General features: G+C 37.5%; 2 protein-coding genes across 5 annotated transcripts; both read left to right on the forward strand.

Moving 5' to 3' along the window:
* The first annotated feature begins 237 nt into the window (after positions 1-237).
* Positions 238-12,324, forward strand: tbca (tubulin cofactor a). The gene is made up of 4 exons (XM_039681767.2): positions 238-425; positions 7,863-7,968; positions 9,048-9,134; positions 12,037-12,324. The coding sequence occupies exons 1-4, from the start codon at positions 373-375 to the stop codon at positions 12,115-12,117; spliced, it is 327 nt and encodes a 108-aa protein (XP_039537701.1). The 5' UTR covers positions 238-372; the 3' UTR covers positions 12,118-12,324.
* otpa (orthopedia homeobox a) lies at positions 12,305-23,916 on the forward strand. Of its 4 annotated transcripts, none has more exons than XM_039681765.2 (4): positions 12,305-12,443; positions 12,555-12,626; positions 19,648-20,054; positions 22,644-23,916. In XM_039681765.2, the coding sequence occupies exons 2-4, from the start codon at positions 12,569-12,571 to the stop codon at positions 23,166-23,168; spliced, it is 990 nt and encodes a 329-aa protein (XP_039537699.1). In that variant the 5' UTR covers positions 12,305-12,443; positions 12,555-12,568; the 3' UTR covers positions 23,169-23,916. The 4 variants fall into 4 exon arrangements, with proteins under 4 accessions (XP_039537699.1, XP_039537698.1, XP_039537697.1 ...); XM_039681764.2 differs by having other exon boundaries at positions 12,329-12,414; XM_039681763.2 differs by lacking the exons at positions 12,305-12,443; positions 12,555-12,626 and adding an exon at positions 15,587-19,238.
* Positions 23,917-24,142: the final 226 nt, after the last annotated feature.

Here is a 24,142-nt window from a genome sequence, read left to right on the forward strand (position 1 = left end):
TGAGATGTTTGCATATAGCCTTCTCCTTTGCCTGTCCCATTGCACAATCAAAAAATCATAATATATCAATTGACACCTCTAAGTCTACTTTTAGTGTAGTATTTTTTTTATCACCTTTTGTATATAAATGTTATTAAATGTAGCCTAAAATAAAATAACGAAACAAATACATGTGCCCTTTTTTCCCTTTTTTTAATCTTTGAACTGCTGTCACATGCGCTGCTTTATCTACGCATGCGCGCACTTTCTGCTGTGTGTTGGTGTGTCACTGTGCTATCAGGCTAATCTCAGCTGCGCGCTTCTCTTATTACTAAGTACTAACATATTTATCCCCGTTTCTTTACGTTTGTACTACTTCAAACAACACGGACCATGGCGGATCCAAGAATACGACAAATAAAAATCAAGACCGGTGTGGTTAAACGGTAAGAAGGCGGAATAATCAGATTTTTTTATGTGCGACGTAAAGGCCGCAGGTTCACCGCGCCACTCTACAGGCGTACGCCGCAGATGAGAGGCCTCTGCGGCATAGGCTTTAAATAGAGCCCGGTGCTCTGACAGGTGTTATAGCATTGTCCAGATGTCAAGTTCAATTCTCCTGTCACTTTAGATACCGTGTAAACTACGAATAATGTGCATTTCATAAGAGTTTGTGTTAGTTATTTGTTAGTTTGTATTTGATTGTTATGAGGCCAATAGACTAATTAGCCTAAGTAAGTTAAGTTAGAATTCAAAATGAGATAACGTTATTGAATGAAGAATTATTGAGGTTGCGTTAATGCCAAGTATAATAGACTTTTCTGTACCTTATCAAGCACGCATGTGTGTTTAGACCATAATTAAAGAAAACTGTCCGTTGTCCTACTTGATATTGCAAACCATCATATTATTTTAATTAATTATCGTAATCATAAACACCTTGATTTGTTGATCAAATTATTTTACAGCATTTTTGTTATATATATATATATATACACACAGACACACACACACATACATATAAATGAATAATATATATAAATTATATTTTTAGATAATATGTTGTACATCTATGAACATATGAAGAGTTCAGATGCAAAAGCCTCTAAGTGCCATTTGAAATTTTCTTCTAGAATGATACATTTTTTATCAAGCTTATATTCAGGTTCAGTAATTTCACTTAAATGACAATTAATAGGTTATCTTCATTGCAATTTAAGTGAAATTACTGAACTTAAACATACAAGCTTGATAAAAATGATCATTCTAGAAGAAAATTTCAAATGGCACTTAGAGGCTTTTGCATCTGAACTCTTCATATTTTCATGTTAAATTAAAGAAATTATGTAAAAAAATAAAATAAAAATACATGCTAAATGCACACACACATCAGATTTATACACCATCTGAATATATGGTTTGTTAGGACAATATTTGGCAGAGATACAACTATTTAAAAATCTGGAATCTGATGGTGCAAAAAAAATCGAAACATTGAGAAAAATGCCTTGAAAGTTGTCGATTTATGTTTGCGATTCTGCTGCATTCACTCACAAAATAAATGTTATATATATATATATATATATATATGTACATAGGACATTTACAAAATATCTTCATGGAACATGATCTTTGGCATAAAAGGAAAATCGATAATTTTGACCAATAATGTATTGTTGGCTGTTGCCATGGGATGTGTGACTGGTATTGTGATCCAGGGTTTTATATATATATATATACGTTTTTATTATATTTTTGAAGTGAACATGCAAAGTACAATCTTTATAACATCAGATATGACATATGATCACATTGACATGGCTTATTTATGCAGTCCTCAGTAAGATCGAAGAGTCTAACATTCACTTAACGAACGTTAGACTCGTATTAAAGTTGGTCATTTGTGTTCAGCGAGTGTCTCTGTTCTTGCCTCATCCTCTCTTCATCCCCTCCCTTTCTCTGCTCTTCCCTGCAATCCCCACCTGACTGCTGTTTGCATTGATTGACCAGATGAGGGCCTGATTGAGATGGGCCTGTTTGATAGGGCTGGTAATGGAAGTGTGCGAATGATTCTCAGTGGGATTGAGAAAGTGAGAGGGTTAGGAAACAACTCGCACACCATGCCAACACAGGAGACAACATCGTAATGAGCCGTGCCGCGATAAGAACCGAATGTTTGGCCTGTCAAACTCTGCTGATGTTCACATGAGGGACCAATCACGTCTTGCTGTCTGAGTTCATTTATGCTGAATTTGCTTATTGCATCGGCACCGTTGGTGTCAATTGATGGTTTTATGATGGAACATTCCCGCTGTTAGGCCCAGCGATGGCAGACACATCGTTCGTGTCTCCGAGACATGTTTCTTCTGGATTTCCCATCTGTTTTTGGCTCTCGGTGTGGACGGTCCAGCCTTCGTATCGATTAGAGCGGTGCGAGTTGCTTTGTTTTCTTTCAGCTGGGTCTTTAGGTCCTATAGATTTCTCTCCGATTTCTCTCCCCATGCGAGCGCAGGCCTCTGTGGTTCACTCAGACCGGGGCTCCAGCTCCAGGTCAGATAATTGATTTTGTCCACCTTTGAACGCTGTATTGCTGAATTGCATTTCTTCATTTGTCAGAGCTGTGAGGTGTGGGCTTCTTGATGGTCTCCTGGTTTACTCATTTCAAGTCAGTTTGTATGTTTGCTCTGAGCTTGGCCTCTATGTAACTTGTTTTTCAATAAACACTGATGTATATATGGAAAGCGTTATTGCTGATTCGGTCAATATAGGACATGTATAGAATATCAGTTTTGATGTTGAAATACATTGTCCTGTCCGTTTGTGTGTAAATTCAGAATATGGAGCATTTACTTTGTTTTAGTGACAGACTTCTGACAAAATTGCAGAATTTCAAAACTCGAAACTCAAAACTTGCAACGCCAAGGTCTTGAGTTCGATTTTCGAGGAATGCTAGAACTGATCAAATGCTTTTTGAATGAAATTTTATAGTTTGAGTGGGAAATTTGCCTTAAATGAAAACTGCATTTACTAGGTCTGTCAAACGATTAATCGTCATTAATCGCATCCAAAATAAAAGTTTGCGTTTACATAATATATGTGGGTGCACTGTGTATAATTATTTTGTATATATAAATACACACACATGCATGTATATTTAAGAAAAAATATTATTTATATATAAAATATTTATATATAATATAAATTATATAATTATATATATTTACAGTATATACATGAAAATATTTCTTAAATGTATACAAGCATGTGTGTGTATTTATATATATATATATATATATATATATATATATATAATTTTACTCAGTGCACCCACATATATTATGTAAACACAAACTTTTATTTTGGATGCATGTGATTAATCGTTTGACAGCCCTAGCATTTACTATTGACAAGGCTCTCATAAGATTTTAGGAATGGGGCAACATTAAAAATCTCAAAATGGTCTGGACAATATATAAACAGGCCAGAGGACACCGCTCATGATGATCTCTGATTCATAACGTAATGTTTAACCACCTGTATTATTTAGGGCTGGGTATCAATACAGATATCCCTATTTGATTCGGATTCACAAGATCTCAATTCGATTCTCGATCTGATTTTGATTAGAGATAACTTTATCATGTCTCGTTACGTCTGTATGATCTCAGTAAGCCTTTGTGAGGGTTTACGCATGTGCAGTAAGGTGAGTTTTTCGTTTTCCGACGTTTCAGTGTGGATGAGAAACTTTTGGAAAACGCCAGTGTTGAGGGAGAGCGGTTTGAAACGAAATGCTGGATTAATGTAGATGTAGCCTTAGGTGACGTGCCAGTGCTTTAAGACCTTGTGCTGCCTGTAGTACACGTACACGTGGATGCTTGTAATGTCAGTTAATTACAACCTCCAGGTCAAGCCCCTCTCAATTGGCGACATCCCACGTTTTCAAAAGCCTCAAGAGGGTTTCTGAAATACCCTATGTAGTGGTCAGAATTTCATGCCAAATGTTGCTAGCACAGTAGGGTTCTCTGCTCAGCCGCATTCTTAAAGGAGTAGTTCACTTTAAAAAAAAAAAAACTTTTGTTGATAATTTACTCACCCCCATGTCATCCAAGATGTCCATGTCTTTCTTCAGTCGAAAAGAAATTAAGGTTTTTGATGAAAACATTCCAGGATTTTTCTTCATATAATGGACTTCAATGGGCACCAAACGGTTCGAGGTCCAAAAGACAGTTTCAGTGCAAACTGTTCAACGGGCTTTAAACGATTCCAGACGATGAATACGGGTCTTATCAAACGAAACGATCACTCATTAAAAAAAATAAAATAATAAAGTTTAAGTTTTATAAGCTCAAATGCTCGCCTTGCTCTGTTCTGTGATACACGGTCGTGACAATCCTGTTCGAACTCGTTCATCAAAATGAACAAATCTTTTTTTCTGAGTCAGTTCGTTCATTTCGTTTGTTGAATGAACCAAATGACTTCAGCAAATTATCAGAGCAAAAGTAAATTTATCAGTAAATTTTCATCAAAAGTTTTTTTTAAAAGCGAACCACTCCTTTAAGCATTTAGCGCAAATTTTTTGTTTTTTACAAAACATCCACTTTTCACCATTTTACTACCAATATATTCATTCGATGAAGAAATGAGCTATTTCTACAGAATTTTCTCTTCATCTTGGTCTTGACACCTGGACGGCGTTGGTCTGAACAAACTGCCAGACGATTTTGCATCTCGCCGTCTTCTCCGTCTTCCACCATCCCTTTCTACCCTTCACTTGCCATTTTCTTTTTTCCTTTCTTCTTCTTCTTCTTCTTTTTGGTGATGTATTCCAGTCTGTGTTTTCTGGCCTAGCTCAGCGGATGCACTTAATAAAATGACAGACGTAATTTGCTTTTGTCACTGGGTCTCGCCGCCGGCCCGCCGCCTCAAAAATACAGTATTAGAGGGAAGAGAATGTGTGTGTCGAGTCTAATTCTTTTCTCTATTTTCCAGAGAGATGCTTTTTCCATTAAGCTGAAGGAAGCAGCCCTGGCAGCCCCATTTACAGCTGCCCAGCTCCGCCCCTGCTATAAGCAGCTCGCACATCACCCTGCAGATACAAGAAATTAACATCAGCATGACACTTTTTCATTAGCCTGTCCCTCACTTTTATTAGAATTATGCTACACCCCGATCTTTCCACCCCTCCGGCTTCCTCGCTGGTTGCACCCCCATTCCTTTTCCCGTGGTCTAATTTTTTGTGGACGTGTCAGAGAAAGCCTTGCCTTGAGCATATGTGGAGAATCACACCAGAACGTTGTGATTGAAGCCTGTTAAAACTGGCGTAATTGACGTAAAATATGACACATTGTCGCAAGCGGAGGCGACTCTTTTGGCACGCGGCTCGGGCTGGCAGTATGTTTTATTAATGGAGAAGCATCTCGTGCTCTCTCTCTCTTTTTCTTGCTGTCTAACACACACACATACACAGCTGATTTTATGAAAAATGAATTCCGCAACGCCATGTCGTCCCGACAAGCGAGCAGGCCGCAGACGGAAAGCAGCTATTAGCTAGAATCATTATCAATAGTGATATTTTCAAACTCCATTACAGCAATCAGGCCGTGAATTTATTCAGTGCGTTTAGTTCATTTGGCCATAATTGATAAATAATCAAAATTTATCAATGTACTCGCACTGCGTTTTCACTAACAATCAAGCAAAAGTGGCCCATTTGCCACCTGACTTAGTCCAAATTAGGGACTAAATTGATGATCAATTAATCCTAGTAGGGGCAGTACAGTGTTTTTGCGAGTGTGTGCGAGCGAGAGGGAGACAGATGCAGTTAAAAGACAGATTAGCGTAGCGATCAGGGTGTACCTGGTGCAGTTTAGCACTGTGGCTAACAAGCATATCTGAGACTGACAGTAGATAATCATTAAGGAAGAGAGAATTGGGAGTTAGGAAATGCTGGAAGTAGAGACTGTTTACAGTAGGATGTGCTTTTCATGGGGTTAAATTATGCTGGGATTCAGAAGTTTGTTAATGATGTGTGTTTTACCAGTTTATGTTTTAACGTTAACAGTGCTAACTAGTGATTTATATAGACTTGAGGATGACTGAAATCTTGTATTGTGCTATGAGGTGTTTTATCTATTAAAACTACTGTATTAAAAATACAGTAAAAACAAAAATATTGTGAAATATTATTACAAATTAAAATAACAATTTCTATTTGAATATATTTTTAAATGCACTTTATTCCTGTGATAAAGTCTTCAGTGTCATATGATCCTTCAGAAATCATTCTAATATGAATTTAATATATTCTTGCTGATTAAAAATATTAATTTCTTTAAAAAATTTTAGGACCCCAAATGTTTGAACAGTAGTGTTTTTGTTCAATTTCAACACAATTGTCTACATCTCAGTTGTCATCTTTGTTGTATTATGTATATTTGGACCTAATATACCTGATTTTTTTTTTCATATTTGTGTAAAGTCACAAATGCAACTATAAAAAGAGATTAGTAAACTTCAGGGGTCTCATTTATAAAACTGTGCGTAGGATGATTCTTACTAAAAGTGCACGTGCGCCCTTTGGCGTACGCCAAAAAATATTTAGATTTATAAAACCGTTTGTACGCCAGAACCTGCGCAGAATTCACCTTATAAATCCCAGTCAGCCGAAGATTGTGCGCACATGCGTCTCCTCCCCAAAATATACATACTTAATATGCATATCCTCATCTGCATATCATTTGTGTATGATTATTCATCCACGTGATACCATGTTAAGGCACAAGACGTTAGGAAAATGTGAAATACAGATGTGCTGTGTCACAATAAATTATTATTATTATTTTTTAGTAGCCTATATCCTTGCCTTGTTTTTGAATGAATAAATCAAAGAAAGATTTTCTCAATCTTTTCCACTGCCCAAATAGTATTTTTAATTAATTTATATTTTTAATGGAAACAGACAGACATGGTTGTGCATTGCATGGAACTATTTTCTCAGACAATCTGCTTATCATGAAAGTGTTCAAAAGCATTGCATCCACAGCAAATATATAATTCTATTTATTTAATATATATATATATATATATATATATGTGTAACTTCTCAGTAATGATTTAATGTAGTTTAAGTGTTTAACTCCATTAATGAGAATGGCATATTTAATCTAAATGTTTATATCAGAAGTAAAACATTGTTTAAATCATTCTTTCATTTATTTAAACTGTTATTGAGAACATGCACTGTATTTATTAGGACTCATGAAGATTTACGGTTTTACTTCATCTGCCGTTAGATTATCGGCTATATGTGCGTCAGTTTCACTAAACAGCCCAACGCGCTCGCTAGCGCGGACATTTAAGAAGGGATGGATATTGGCTTCAAGTGATAGGCTTGGTGAGTGAAATTATATTTGTAGGCTATTATCTTTCTTTAGCCCATAGGCTGTAATTTGCTTTAGATTTTCGGTCTAAAAGTGACCAAAAAGACATTTAACTCCAGCTCACCATCGGTGTCGCCAATTCCCTTTGTCTCCAGAATGTGCGTACGCACGACTCAAAGTTTGCTTAAAGGTGCGCACATTCTCCCGTCAAGTTTGTTTTTTATAGATCACAACCTTTGCGTGGAAACTGGCCTTATGTACGTTTCCAGCCCCGTTTTGTGCGTACGCACGCTTTATAAATGAGACCCCTGGGCATTAGAAGTTGGTTGTCTGGTTTTGAGCCCATGTAAGTGGCTTATTTGAATTTTGGGTGATTGCAAGTTCGCTATAGTTTGACTTTGTGGCGGTAAATTCCTGACCGCGTCGGTTGTCTCACCACTTGCTATCCATTCTCATTCTTGCGTGCTCTCTCTCCCCCTCCTTCTCTCTCTCTTTTTCTCTCAGTTTGGCCAAAGAGGAGGTTTTGTACATAAAGGAGGCAAAGCAGCAGGAAGAGAAGATTGAGCGTCTCAAGGCGGAGGCAGGAGACGAGTATGTAATCAAGAAACAGGTAAGAAGAATGAACAAAACATAACCTGATGAGACTCACTCATTCGGAGGACGATAAAAGTACTAGGTTTGGGGGACCAAAATGTTTATATTTATATTCAATCTTTTATAAAACTCCAGTCAGAGACATAAATATTTATTTTTCATTGTGCTTCATTGTGCATCATATGAGTTCATTGTGCCTCATATGAGATTTGTTGGTCACTTTTTTTTTCCCTTTCTTTGGTGGCTTAATGTGAGAAATATTCCATGTGTCAACAACGAAAACTAATGAAAAAATGTAGGCATCCTAGATAAACTGGTGATGGTACATATCATTGATATCAGAAGAATCCTGTAACCTTTATTTAAAGCTAATTATGTTACCAATAAAGTTACCATCCAACTGGCCAATAATACAAAGTCAAACTTAGTCACATTTAGTGCTTGACAAGAGTTAATTTTGCACCCAGGATGTAGAAAATTCCCCCGACTGTGGAGAGAAGTCGCCGTCAGACTGAGTAGATATCTGAGCATTGGTACCAGATGGCTGTTCTGCTTTAAAAGAAACTGCTTTGGTAACGGTTAAAGAGACCGAGCTGATTCAGTCAGTGTGGCAGCGCTGTGGGTGAGGTCAGGGTTAGTTTTAATGTGCTGATGCAAAATTAATGACGTTATGTAACTTTAGAGGAGTTTTGTAATTAACAACACATGCTGCTAATTTAGAGGATCTCAAGGAGTAGTGGACCATGCTCTCTCTCTCTCTCTTTCTTTTCTTCACCTTCTCTCTGAAGTGAATGCATTTACAGCTTTGTTTTAAAGGGCAAAATCCCGATCTTGATTAGTTCATCTTCATATCTGATGACAGTGTACATGTGTTAGACATTGAGTGTCTGTGGGGCCTTCAGCTGCTGATCAATAACTTGAAAAACTCATTGGGTTTTTCCATTGAGCTCCCTTAAATGCTTAAAGCAATAGACATACAAACATTCTCTCAATCTCAGGGAGGATTTAAATTTTAAAGCGTATTTTTACGTGAAATATTTCTTCTGTTTTTGTAATCGAATTAAGCTAGTAAAATCTCTTCAATGCCATAAACAGGTGGAGGTGTTGCAAGAGGCAAGAATGATGATCCCAGACTGCCATCGCCGTTTAGCTATGGCCCACGCTGACCTACAACAACTGTTGGTGAGAATACACACACACAGTCACTTTTAGGGTTGTCCTTCCTAAAAGTCTTGAACTCAGTGGTGCTTTTAATATATTTAATCTTTTTGTTTGAGAATCCTGACCAACCTGAAACAACAACATTGCCACATGTGGATTTTAAAGCAGCATTTACATTACTTTTCATTTAAGCTACATTGTTTCAAGTGCATGCTGCTTTTTTCTGTTAAAGTAGCAGTCTCGGTTCATATTTGTGCCCTAATTTTTGGATGAAAACCAAAGAAAAACACTTACCTATATAGTCAAGTCACGTATATATATATTGCGCTTTTTACAATATAGATTGTTTCAAAGCAGCTTTACAGAGATAACAGGAAAATAATGCAAAAAAGTTTTTTCCCCAGAAGAAAATAGTTACAGTCCAGCATATATATATATATATACTGTATATATGTGTGTGTGTGTGTGTGTGTGTGTGTGTGTCAATGCAGGCAGATCAATGTTATCGTTGAATATTTAATGAAATGTTAAATGTAATGTCCCCAACTAAGCAAGCCAAGCCAATACCAACAAAGGTGGAAATAGATGACACTGGCAAGGAACCAAAACTCTATCAGGTGGCAGAATGGAGAAAAAAATATCCCAGGCTCAGTCAGTTCTCCTCTGGCCAATGAACAAACAGTGTATGATTATGATTCAGCCAGCATTACAGGTCAGAAGTCAGATTGGATTGGAACAATCAGAATAGTATCCCATTATATATACCATATGCCATTTTTAGACATTTTTCAGTGGCTAAAATGTGTCTTCATCCTGACCAAAAATGTATATGCATGTGTGACCCGTGTTGGCAAACAAAGTGGGAATGGCCATGGGCAAATTTCGAGCTAAAGCTAAAAAATATCAATTTTGGTCGATTTTGAGGTTTTCACAAAAACTAGTTCATTAAGCCCTCGTCTAGGGATCCACATAGATATCAAACATTAAAAGTATCTTTATTTGTGTGTTTTCTGAGTGGAGTACTTTTGGTTTGTCCATGAAAAATGCAGTTTTTCTCTGCTCGCTTCCCTCACTTCCCCTCAGCACAAGTTTGGTATCGTTATAAAGCACAGTATTCCAACTTTGTGAATATTAATAGCGAATCCTCGATGGCATCTGGAGTCTTAACCAATGAAATGTGATATTCAAACAAAACGATCTTACTCATGCTGACTGACGGATTCCCCCAATGACACTTTTCAGACAGCGTGAAATCCCGATATACACAGAACTACAGTATTTCAAAATATCTGTCTTGGCGAGTATTCACGCTAAAATAATCCCAATAAACGTTTGGTTAAATGTTGGGGAAAATCATCTGATGTGTAACATTATATTACATCCGTGCAGTCTGAATATATAGGCTGTCTGTTTATTAATGCTTAAATAAATAAATGTTTATCAAACAATTGTGATATCATGGGGGGAAAAGTTGAATATATATTTCTTCTAGATATTTGGTTTTGACTTGGTTTTGTGTGCCAAATGTGGTGTTATTACCAGGGATTTTAAGGGATGGTTGCTAGGTAATTTTGTTTTGGAACCTAACTGGATTTTTCTCTAAATTGACTTTGCTGACTCTTTAAACCGGTGTATCTCAGTTATTTTTATTTTTTTTTATGATTCCAATGAATCATACGTAATTGAAGGTTTTTTTTAACAACAAATCATTTGAAAATGTTCTCGATGCGACTCATTTTGCCAGCAGTTTGTCTTCTCGCATTGCTAGCCCTGAAAATGGTTAGCCATAAAAAGAAGTAATAACTATAATAATTAATATTGTCTAGAAAAGGTAATCATAGACGGAATAGTGTCAGAGCTGGAGGACAGTACATGTTGGGTGTTTGTATCAGCGCTAAGCACAGGGCATCGTGACATGGCAGGTTTATGTATGTGAGAAAGATATGTACTGGGGAAACCGTGCTATCCACTTCCTGTTTGTTGACACTTTGGGGAAATGGAGGGTTACAGGGATCACATTAATGAACAGAAAACAGGCAGATGAAATGGAAATCTGTGATAGCTAGCACAGGTGCATTTCAAAGAGCTCATTGAAACGGCATTGTATGTGCTTCAATAAAAATACTTTTCAAATGCTTTTTTGTGTCAGCGTAAAACTTTCTGTCAGGTGCACCAGCTCACTGTCGGCTTCGCACACACACACACACACACACGAGTCCTGTGCTGCACTCATTTCAGTTCATTAGTAATGTTGTCACGGCAATGGCCTCCATAGAAACCGTCGTCGATCGATTAGCATTGATATGACCTACTCCTCTCACTGCCTCCATTACATTTTCACACTGTGTTACGTGTGTGAGTGTGGTTGTGTGTGTGATTATCTGACAGGTTCACTGAGTGGATTAGCTGTATTTGGGGATGCAGTTAGTCTCTCTCATTGTGTTACTGTGATCTGATTTACTACTTAAACTCCCACTCTTTCAGCCTCTCTGTAGACTTGCATGTATTTCGTGTCATTTTAAGGCTGTTAAAAACTTTTTCCCCATTTCACAGACAAGCCTTAAGCCAGTCCTAGACTAAAATACATGTTTGATCTGTTTTAACTGAAAGCAAATTGCAATGATATATATTCTGGCTTAATCTCTAAACCCTCACTGTGAAACCAGGCCATAATACTTAATTATATATTTAATGACTAAAATTATGGAGTTCATCAAGAAATCAGGTTTGGTTCATGTTATTTTGATATGAATCATAATTTTATTATTTGAAAATATGTGTGTGACATGAGGTATAATTATGATCAGTTCATAGAGTGCTTTGAATTGTAGAGTTGTAAGATGCATCATTTGTGATAAACAAAATATGACTCCAATTTATGAAGAAACTCCAGATAGTGACTTTAAAACATGTTTGTCATCAGGAAACAGAAGAGGAACTGGCCGAAGCGGAAGAATTCAAGGAGGCCAGAACAGTTTTAGAGTCGGTCAAGCTGGAAGGATGATGGACCGTGAGGAACACTGACGTACACTGACATCCCAACTCTCCATTCCATTTCTTCTGAAGCAAGGCGATGTGTTTACTGGTTGATTATGTTTGCATTTCATTGATTTTTGTATTGATTCATAATTTAATAGCACCGTTTCCCCTAAGCCTTGTGTGATCAAATATACACTCATGAAATAAAGTTTCTTTTTATTATTTCAAACCATTCCGTATCTCCAGTCTATTACTGTTTTACCTTTAGATTATATCTTCACCTGCTGGGAAAGGAAAAATTGTGACGCGTCTTTGATTTCATTTAAGCCTTTCGCATTTTTCCTGCTGAAGGTGCGTGTTGTTTAAGACACTCAATAAGAATGCACTAACTAAGCTTAATTAATATGTAAAATGCAGGCCATGAGTTACCATATAAGATGCCATATGTTTCCCTTCTCATAGGGCTGCAGTAATTGATGCAGAATGTGAACCTGATGGACAGGCTTTTGCTTTCCTGCATGCAGAGGGAGACAGGTATAGCAGGAAAAAAATGAATGTATGATGAGAACATATTTCCAGCTCTCCTGAAAGGACACTGACCTCCGCTGGCCAGATTCTCTCATGCAAGCAGAGACTCTTGAGCTGCACGTGCTTTGACATATTAGCTGGAGAAACATGGAGTGCATAAATATATTTTTGCGGTGGAACATAATTACATGATTTGAATTCTGGGTTTATTTTGTGTAGGCTATGAATATTTGATAATGGAGCGCCTGTTTCTGATCCTTTGGGAAAGATTGCATCACTCTTTTCCCTGTTTTAGATATTGCAGTCTGCATTATCAGGATAAATCTTGAACAAAACACCTATCTGGACAGAACTGAGAGATAGCACAGGGGAAAACTCTTCAGTCTATAGATATGTTCTTTATAATAACTTAATATTTCAATGATTTAATTTTTTACAGTGATCCCAAATACTATTTGAAACACTCAAGTCAAATTTAAAAATGTATGAATATCATTGCACTAGAAAACCAAATGTCAAACCAGGTGACTTTACTTTTAAGAAAGATAATCTCAATTTTAAAGCGAACTAATTCGGAATAAGAATTTATGTTTTCATAAAAGCAAAAACGTGGACACTGTGATTGTCAAAAGTTAGTGGAGCATCAGTTGACTGAACTAAAGATGATTGATCCACTAAAAAAAATCAATGGATTTTTGGGGTGTGATTAAAATACTTTTTGGGATCATATACCTATATCTAAAATGAAAAGATAACTTTCTTTTGGCTGTTTGTTTAAAGAAAGCATATTAAGAACAATTAAGTCCCCTCTAGCGTTTTCCTTAAAGGAAAAACTTGAGTCATTCGAGATTTTGCAACTTATGTAAATTCTCCAAAATACGTATCTTATATGCAATCTGAAAAAAAGCCTAGGCCTATAGCCTAAAAGGAATATCTATTTCTCCAGGCGTTTCCCTGTAAGTTTGCACTGTGGTGATTAATTTGTCCATTTTCAAGGGGTGTTTCCTCCCTGACATAAATAATTGAATGGGTTTAAATCTGGTTCATCCCAGAATAGCATTTCCTAAGTAGCCTATAGGCTACCTAATATAGCATAGTTCAGCCTAATTCGATGTGTTTTAAAATGTGTTTTAGGTTGTTTTGTTTTTTTTGAAAGACGAAGGAGCAGATGAATTCGGGTTCCATTTGGCTTGGTCTTCATTCTACAGATTTCGATAATTATCGGGTTCACCCCGAAGCCTCATTATAGCGCTAATGAGGCGCCGCCACTCCGTGACACCCAACCGCTCCATCTCGTTAAGGAAATCGCTCTTCAATGCTGATTATTTTATTTGGAGCCATAATTATATTTCTTTCGGATAAATCACGGTCTAATCGAGTCCGTTCGGAGGGCAGCGCCTCTAATTGGAGCATGAGATGCGGCGGCGGGCGCGCGCTACCTGAGTCTGCTCGCGCGACCGGAGGAACCGAGCACCTGATGGATGTGGGGGTTCTTCATCACCCCTCCTCCTCCTCCTCCTCCAACTAAAACACAACAACTTATTACCTTTAATCCCCCCGACTGTCACCGCATCACCTGCACGAAACAAGAATCTAATTTGTTAAACTGGCATTTCTGCAGATGGACGATCGATTTTCTCTTTAGAATTCTCTAATTGAGTGAATATAGACGCCCCGTGAATCACATTCCGGCGTGGAACTGCATGAGCGGAGAAAGAGGGCGTTATGCCGCATCTGTAGCCTAAGGGTGTGGTGGAGCAGGTTTCGCCTGTTGTGTGGACCGAATGTGCCCGCAATGACAGACTTGAAATCGCTATGTAAACATTTCTAATAAAACATTTCTAATTTCTAACATTTCTACTAAAAAAAAAAACATCTAAAAATGCAGAGACATTTGTATGAGCTAAATGGGTATAGCCTATAACATTAGTCCCCAAGCAAACAAAAAAACAAACAGTAGGCTATTTGCGCGTCATTGGGGGTAAAATAGCTAAAATGTAGCCTACTCGTTATAGGCTATTATACCAATAAACGTCCTTTTGTGGACGCCCTCGAATGGAAAAGTGGTTTAAAAAATATTTCCCCCAAAACTGCAAAATAATAATCTATTGTTGTTACTGAAACTGTTTTTTATGTATGAATAAATCAGTATCTATATTATTGATATTATAATTTAATAATAGGCTAATTGGAGTCAGAGGTGTGCGTCTGTCTTTTCTTTCTTTATTGGTGCATAAAAACTTTTCTTCACGCACCACTTCATTTTTAACGCGACAAGTTGACTGTGAATTGGGTGATTTTATATGTTATCATAAATAAAGTTGGCCTAAATCATTCATTTATTATAATTAATTAATTATTTGTTATAATATGCTTTAATATTTTTTTTATTTTGTAGCCTATGCTATTATACAATAGTTTCCTTATATGTGCAAATTGTCGATTTAATGATTATTAATCTGTAATTTTGTCCTCAAATTGACTAACGAGTTTATATCTTGGTGTAAGGAAAATGATGCGGGCTGTGGGAATGTGTAAATATGTCAGTGTAGGCTAGGCTACCTTGTGGGACAGATGTGATGGTGGATATGAAGGCCATACGATGGTGACAGTCTAACAAAAGCCTCGTTGAAAATCACGCCACAATGAGGAGTGAGGGAGCAGAATCCTCTCAGCTCCAGACCGCGTTCAGAATTACATTTGTTTTTCTTGTGATTTTATTAAAAGTCACTCCTCATCTCCAGAGCGCGTGAAAATGTCTACTTTCCACTCAGATGCGCCGCATTAACTTGCAGGGCGCGAGTTTGTTTGTTTGTCTATTTTTATTTATATGCAGTGTAAGATTGATGCGAGCTTGTTAACGCTATCTTGTGGGAGAGAGAGATGCAACTCAGCTTTGCTTCTGAATCACCTCCCAAATTACCCCCCCCCCCCCCTCTCTCTCTCTCTCTCTCTCTCTCTCTCTTACACACACACACACACACACACACACACAGTATCATCCATGCATAACTTTTGTAATCCCTGTGCGCAAAGGATTAATAAAGTAGCTTTATAATATATTATAAATTCATATATAAATATATATTATACAATTATCAATTATTGTTATTATATATATATTTAACCGTTAAATGTGTCTGTTTTAACTTTACACTGATTTACACTGTTTTGTCAATTTATTGTAGCTACAATGTTACAATGTTAGTTTTTAATGCATCAAATCAGATTTGAAGGGAAACGTGCTCTTTAAGTTAAACCAACAATAATTTTCAAGTAAATAACCTGAGTTCATTGAAATTAAAAATGTTAGTTAATACAATGAAAGACATTGTTTTTATCAACATAAACTGATTTGATTTGAAACTAAATTGATTTGATTTGACAAAATAAAAAATGTGATAGATCACGAACATATATATTTTTGTACAGTGTACAATTACTTTCAATTATAGGAGCTCTGTAATTTTTTATTAATGCAATTATTATTATTACTATTAGTGGTGGATTTATACGTCATACTTACATTATTTGTAGTGTTTTGTGTGCATACAAACCATAATAAACAATTTAAATGTATATTATTAGTGTACACATAGTAAATATAGTAATATAGATTTGTATTATATCAGTGTGCTCGTCTGCTAGCATGGCTTTTTGTTCGATAGGTTTTTATAGTGTTGATTCTTGAACTTTATTTGTACTCGCCACCTTTAGCTGTAGCTCAGAGGACCTATAGAGAATTTTTTTTTTCATTACCGGTGAGGTCAGGAAACAGTTGTGCATCCCCCTCAAATGCATTTAATAAAATGTTTTGCTTCGCTTCGCGTTTCACAAATAAAGCTTGAAATCCCCTTGCTGGCTGCAGGCCGGGTATTGGTGTACAGAAATTCAATCTGTACATTTTACGAGGTAAACAGACGGAATGAATTGCATTAGAGCAAGCCAATGTGTTTTCAGCCAGACAGTTTTCAGACCTTGCTCTGTTTGTGTGCAACAATCTAAAACTTATTTATTAGGGGAAAAAACACTTGATCCGAGGCACAAAACCCCTCTTACAGCCGGATAAAGACAAAAGCAAGCAAGACGATATGGGAATTTTAATTGAGGGTCTCAGATTGCACACTGTAGCCTATATGTTTCTATGAAGTTCAGGCAGCCCTTCATTCACTCATAAGCATCGTTAGGCGTCTGTCGCACTTTTAGTCGGTTAAATATGACCGTGCTTCTCCAGAAGAGTGATTCACTTCTGTTTGTACAGCTATAAAAAGATCGAGCCATCGAAAAGTCGTAAAATGAAGCGCGCTATCAATCACGCGGCAACTGTGTTTCAGGCCAAACAATGTAATGATTTCAAATTATTGTTGAGGTAATGCATTTGTTTTTTGTTTTTTTCTAGATATGATACGAGAGGAAAAATAGCTACACGTGAGCAGCGATGACAAAAGTGTTAGTTCATGCATGCACATAATTTTAGATATCTTAAACATAGGCTACTCTTAAAAATAAAGGTTTCACTTAGAACCAGAAATAATCATTTGAATAATATGATCGACGTTTTTAATCTCAAAAAGTACCATATATAAACAACTCAAGCTGGCACTTGAAAATAATGGTTCTTTGAATTGAACAATTGAGGAACCTTTATTTTTTAAGGGTGTAGAATGAAGATTATTACAACTCCAACAGGATCAAATAACAGAACCGTGTTCGATTTATATTTACGTCTCTGGTATAAAGCCATATCCACATCCCAATTCAAAAAAAAAGAGCCCCGTACAAAGAACAGTCTATTTCCTGGATAAAAGGAAAGTGTGAGATGAACACAAACCCGAGATCTTCCATTACTCGCCCGGTGCCTCGTTCGCCTTCTCTGACATTTCGGATATCAAAACGCAGCGCAAGAACAATTGTTTCCAAATTGAATCCGCACTCTGTTCCTTTCCTCATTTTCAGCGAGGCATATACATTTCCCCGGCGAGTCAAGAGTCGCGTCTGACCCGGCGACTGGAGGCGCGCACTCTTGTTCTTAACACCAGATTGGTGGCTTGTCAAAAAAAAAAAAAAGGAAAAAAAAAAAAAAGAGTCGAAAGTTTCTCGCTCGGACGCGTCCTTTGTGCGCAGTGAAAAGACACTATTCACTCTTGCAAATAAAAGAGTAGCCTTCTTTAAAGCATCCCACTGACATCTGCTTAGAGTCTGTTTGCACTGGTTGTCTGATATTTTTCATCGGTTCCATGTGTGACAAAAGCTATTGTGTTAATTAGAGTAAATGCAGGTTCGTTTATTGGTTAAACGGGCTTCTTTGGCAGTTGAGTGTTCTTTGCATGAAATAAATCAAGTTAATTTGGGGCAATTGGATGAAAAATCAATGCAACGAATACAATTTGTCAGCGTAGAGTGTATAAAGTCTAAATGTATCTATTTCGGTGCGATAGTCCTCGTACTCCCCCCTTTCCCCTTCGCGGGGGTATCCCTGTTTCTGGAAGCACATTTCTGACTTTGACTTTCCACCGAATTATGCACCTAATTTGCTCACATATCATTTACTCCAAGTTCCTCCCGCCGTGACAGTCGGGCCTAAACACTACTAAATCAGCCCTAATTTATACTGATCCCGCTAATAATCGTAATAAAAAGCTTATAGATTTGGCACTAATTACATAAAAGCCTAATGATGTTGAAAATTACCCTGGTTTGAGATATATGGCTAATCTAAACTTTGTTGTTGGCTGCCCCGGGCTACTAGAAACATTAGAAGAGGTTCACTTCGTCTCCAAAAGGCGCGAGTTGGACATGGCTCGACACGAAAGTATTTTTTTTTTTTTCACGAGGAAACTTGAAATTATCACTAACGATGAATTTCCAAAAGTGGAAAATCTCAGGACGGGGAATTCAAGAATAACCTTACAATTAAAACGCGAGGGGTTCATTTGGAAACCTGCTCGTTTTTTTTTTTTTTTTTCGTTTTTTTCTATCTAATATAAGCGCGTGATAAACGAATTCATATAATAAAGAAAGCATGGTTTAATCGTTTAGTCCAGTAATAAACTTTAGGAAGCCATTACTAAACCATATGGATTTGATAAGGATGACACGTTTATATAACAATAGTTTAATTCGCTGTTTCTCCTCAAATAATCAGGGGCCCCTCAATGATTCTGCCATCACGCTCAATTAAACCAATTCCGAGGGAATGAGGGAGTTTCTCGAAGAGCTTTCTGAAAGAGGTCATTTTAAAGGTTATAATTTGGGAGTCGGGATCAAAAACGAGGAGAGATGAACTTGGGAGGGCAGCAAGAGAGGCTTCGCGCATCTGACACCTCCAGGCTTCAACGCTGATTGGCTCTTATTTGAAGGAGCTCATGGGTTCATTCAACTATTAAGCGCCTCCCAGTTCCTCTAAAGGACATTATAATGCAAGGAACCTCCTTTTTAACCACAAACCGAATTTGCTTTCATTTAGGCCATATATATTTTTTAAATAGTTTAAAGTCATAGAGATTTTTTTGGGAAAGCATTTCGCCCTGGAGCGGTGCGCGATGCTTTCGCACGCCGACCTGCTGGATGCTCGCCTCGGTGAGTTATCAACGCCAAACTCCGGTCTGCAACTCTACTGTAAGCTGGAGGACTCTTTTCATCTAAATCAAGCAGTGAAAATTGACAATTTGTCTCTTATTTTATCTTAATTCGATTTAAACGAGCTAATTCATTGGAGAAGTAATCATTATTATTATATTACGCAGTAATTTGATTTAGTCGTTTTCCAAGATATTGAGGAGAATCTAATGGAATTAGTTCTTTTTAAAGATGTCATTCTGCTGTGTTGTTGTTCTGAGCTAGAGTTAAAATATATATTTTTACCATTATTTGCGCGTTATGTGTGTAATGCTAGTTTCAATTGGTAGATGTTTGCATAAGAATATATAATGCTTGCTTGATATTCTGCACTAACACTTGTTTCTTTTTCAGCAATGCTTGGTGTTAGTTTTGAGCTCACTCGGTTTTGTCCGATTCTCTGTTTCAGGGATGAAGGATGCCGCGGCCGAGCTTCTGGGTCACAGGGAGGCATTGAAATGCAGGCTGGGCGGCGGCGGGACTGACCCGGGACACCCCGGAGAACTCGCCCCGGTCTCCGATGCAGTGGAAGGGGCCACCCTTCTTCCCGGAGACGACATCAACAGTGCTGGATCCAATCCGTCGGGTGTAGTGGTGAACAGTAAGGAACAGGAGAAGCAACAGCAGCAGCAACAGAACCCCAACCAGTCCGGCGGGCAGCAGAGTCAGAGTCAGAAACAGAAACGGCACCGGACTCGCTTTACCCCGGCTCAGCTTAACGAGCTGGAACGCAGCTTCGCCAAAACCCACTATCCGGACATCTTCATGCGGGAGGAGCTCGCGCTCCGGATCGGCTTGACGGAATCACGCGTGCAGGTGAGATCATCACAGGTTTCGGATTGTTGTATTAATGTGAATATCATTGTTGAATCGACAGTAACATTGTGTTAACATTGTGTAAATTGTATTTCCATACATAGAGAAGATGTTATTGTAAGCTGCCTGCAATTATTATGTTTGAAATAAAAAAGATACATCGAAAGCAAGATATATTCGACAAAAACAAATAGTGATTATTTGTAGTAACTATTTTAGTCTCGTCTTTTTCGTTATTCTGATTATATTTATTATATATAAAGCATTTTATAATGCATGCTAAATATGTATCATATAGGTCATTCAAATACTAATCTTATATTCTTAAAAATACGAAGGCTATACAAACAGCAGGAAATGATTACGCGGTGTAACTTATTTCCAAAAAGACCCAAATACAGCTTTTAATTTTTTTATATTGTTATATATATTTTATATAATTGATTTATTTTAAATTTAAAGTGGTGAGAATTTGCAATTCTGTTTTTTACACGATGAGCAGAGATTTAAAGTTTGTCGACAGAACGTGCAAAAACAATTACCCTAACTACATGAAAGTAATCGTGTAAGATTGTTGTTTATGAAAACACTCTTCAAACTCGTGAAAAAATCTCCGAATGAGCTTTATCATCAAGATTAATGCATGGAAAATACTGTTATAAAGAGATACTGTTGTTAAATTCATATTGATATTAAGCGTAAATATTTTTTTAAATGCGACAGTAGTAGGCCTATGTCCTATTTATTTATTTTCTCCTTTTATTGTATATTTTAAAGCAAACATTATTTTAAACAAAATAATAACACAAACATTTTAATCCCAACCATATGAATATCCAATCATGAGTATGGCTCGTGTTTATCACCTCCACACCCCAAAATACCACCATCAGAAATTTTTTAATTCATTTTGTTTTTGTATTATAAAAATTAATATTGTTGTTACATATTACTAGGCCTATTTGTATTTGATTCCGATTACGTTTCTATATCAACATTTCCTTTGCGTTTGATTGTGCAGCTATTTAAAACATGAGGCGATTCTCATTATTTGGTCGTTCGGGTCGTTTTCCTTTTACAGTACCATTATTGTTATCTCAGCCATCGGAGCACACCGATATCTTAATCACTTCGATACGATTATGACTCGTGCTGCTCCTGTGATTGGTGGTCAGTCGCAAATGCAGCGGTAAATGAACCCGCGAGATAAATGTAAGAATCAACGAGCGCGCGCGGCATTCCAGCGCTCTCTCTCTCTCTCTCTCTCTCTCTCTCTCTCTCTCTCTCTCTCTCTCTCTCTCTCTCTCTCTCTCTCTCTCTCTCTCTCTCTCTGATGTATAGAGGCTCATTATATATGTATAGCTTTTCAAGTTGATAGTGCAATAAAATCAAGACCATTATTATCAACCAATTTCAGAATTATTTATAACTTAACAGGCTTATTAAACCCAATGCGTAAGACTGTTCTGTGTAAAATAATAATAATCATAATTAGCAGGCCTGAGCTCGGATGGAACTATTTTACTTGCATAAAAAAAGAAACGCGCGGTGATCTTCTGTAAGCACATCTGAAACCACACACTGGTTTGTTTTGCGGTCTCGTGAAATAGGTCTGTCAGCGTGCACGTCTTAATGGCCTGCGCGCGGATGCTGCTCTGTCTTTTTTTAATGGCATGAGGAATTGCATTTTCTTTTATCCTCTGAAGTGTAATGCATTTGAGTCCGGATTTCACGGCTGGCTGCGTGGAGTGGGATTCGGGGGATCTAATATGAACCCCTTCACATTTTTTCTTCCCCTTTCGTTGGGTCAGAATCTGCTCGTTAATCATTGTGAGCGCGCATGAGATCTCTATAAACCCGAAGGACCTCGGGAAATAAACACCGTGTGAGCCATTTACCATGGGCCTTTTTACGCGCTGGTGTTTTAAAACCGAGCACATAATAATGGAGGGTCGAACTATTATGATTCCTATAATTTCAGTCAGCATTTATAGCGCAATTTTGTGTGTCCAGACGTTTATCAAGCAGAGAAACAAAACACAAACAAACAAAAATCTTAATAAAAATAATCCATGTTTGACTATATATTTTTCTTCATTTTGATATTACTAATAACATAGTAACAAATAAACTATTGTATAAGTGTCATACGAATGCAAAATAATCATATTTTTCTGGTGTATAAAGTATAATTATTTTGTGCATTTTTGGTGGCATCTTTAAAACAATTCGTTTTATTTCATCCGTTTTATTCTCTATATTTTTAAGAACTCAAAAGCCACAACATTGCTATTAAGTAATCTACAATGCGACATTATAATAACTTTTGGTTCTTGTTTTAAACACACACACACACACACACACACACACACACACACACACACACACACACACACACACACACACTTGTGTTTTAAGATGCATTGTCTTGTTTTATACGGAACATAAGGATGAATTTGTCTTTTTGTTACTATTTTCTTATCACAGTCACACATTGTCTCATTGGGAGATCTCGGAGGCCATTAAACACATTTCTAATGGAATGTAAGCAGCATTTTGAGAGCTCTTTTTTGTTCCCTCTTCTTGCAGGTTTGGTTTCAGAACCGACGGGCCAAATGGAAGAAGCGCAAGAAGACCACCAACGTGTTCCGCGCTCCGGGCACTTTGCTGCCCACTCACCACCACGGCCTACCGCAATTCCCCTCCGCCGCGGCGGCCGCGGCAGCCATGGGAGACAGCTTGTGCTCTTTTCACGCTAATGACACCCGCTGGGCGGCGGCTGGGATGCCGGGAGTCTCACAGCTGCAGTTACCACCTTCCCTAGGCCGACAACAAGCCATGGCACAGTCTCTATCCCAGTGCAGTCTTGGCGCGGGACCGCCGCACAACACCATGAGCCTGTCCAACATGTCCTCCAATGGTTCCGGTCTCCAGTCCCACCTCTACCAACCCACCTTCCCCGGTATGGTGCCCGCGTCGCTCTCTAGCCCCAACAATGTGACCGGCTCGCCTCAGCTGTGTAGCTCCCCGGACTCTGACGTCTGGAGAGGAACGAGTATCGCGTCCCTGCGCCGCAAAGCGCTCGAGCACACAGTGTCCATGAGTTTCACCTAATATTTCGAGCGCTGTTCACCCCCTGTTTCTCGTCCACCCTTCATTTCTGGCTAAGTGACGCACAAGGAAGTGTAAGGATACGACTGTCCTCTAGTAAACACACCACACATGAAGTGTGCGCTCCTGATGGAAATAAAACCGAAAGCGTCATAGGCTGAAAAAAAAAACATATTTATTTATTTATTTATTTATTTTAATTTTATTTTTGAAAATTTAACTGTGCGCAAATGTCTTCTCCCTGGACAGAAAACAATCTGCACTTTTGAAATGTATTTGTTTGCATTTGATCTCAGAGAAACAAGCCGAGCGACGGTGCACACGTTTTTAATATTATTCTTATTATCATCCTTATTATTGTTATTATGGGAGAACTCGATTAAATTTTAAGACGGTGGACGAAAGAAAGGAAAATATCTCCAAAAGAATTAAGAAACTTGACTGCATGTGTCGACGAAGGTAAACAACATCATCAACAACAACAACAACAACGGGGAAATGTAATTTAAAAGAAAAGTATGACTTTGTTATATGCTGTTATATAGGATGTTTTGTGTAGATAAAGCATTCTTAACCTGTTCCCATTCGGTCAGTTTGTGATATGTTCTAAGTTCATGTATGTGCTTATACCAATATAAATTTCTTAAATGTTTGATCTTCTTCTTAAAGGCTGTTTTGTTTCCTGAACATGTTTATAACGATTGAATGTAAATTAACGAATAAAATCATTTTCAATATGTCATTATTGACAGCTCGCATCTTCTGTTGTTCTTGGGGACACTGTGGGAGAAAAATATCTTATTTGTGAATCGCTCGTTTAGGATTGTGAAACACTTCACCTTTAATGTAGTAAAAATACATATTGTTGTATTACACGACGTATAGCCTAATTAGTTAGACTTCAAATTAGTTAGAAATGTCGCAAACCTTTATTTTAGTAATTACAATAACATTTAAATGTAGATAAACTATTGATC

The sequence above is a fragment of the Pimephales promelas genome, chromosome 19 (assembly GCF_988280905.1).
Source record: "Pimephales promelas chromosome 19, fPimPro1.hap1.1, whole genome shotgun sequence".
In the NCBI taxonomy this organism is placed as follows: domain Eukaryota; kingdom Metazoa; phylum Chordata; class Actinopteri; order Cypriniformes; family Leuciscidae; genus Pimephales; species Pimephales promelas.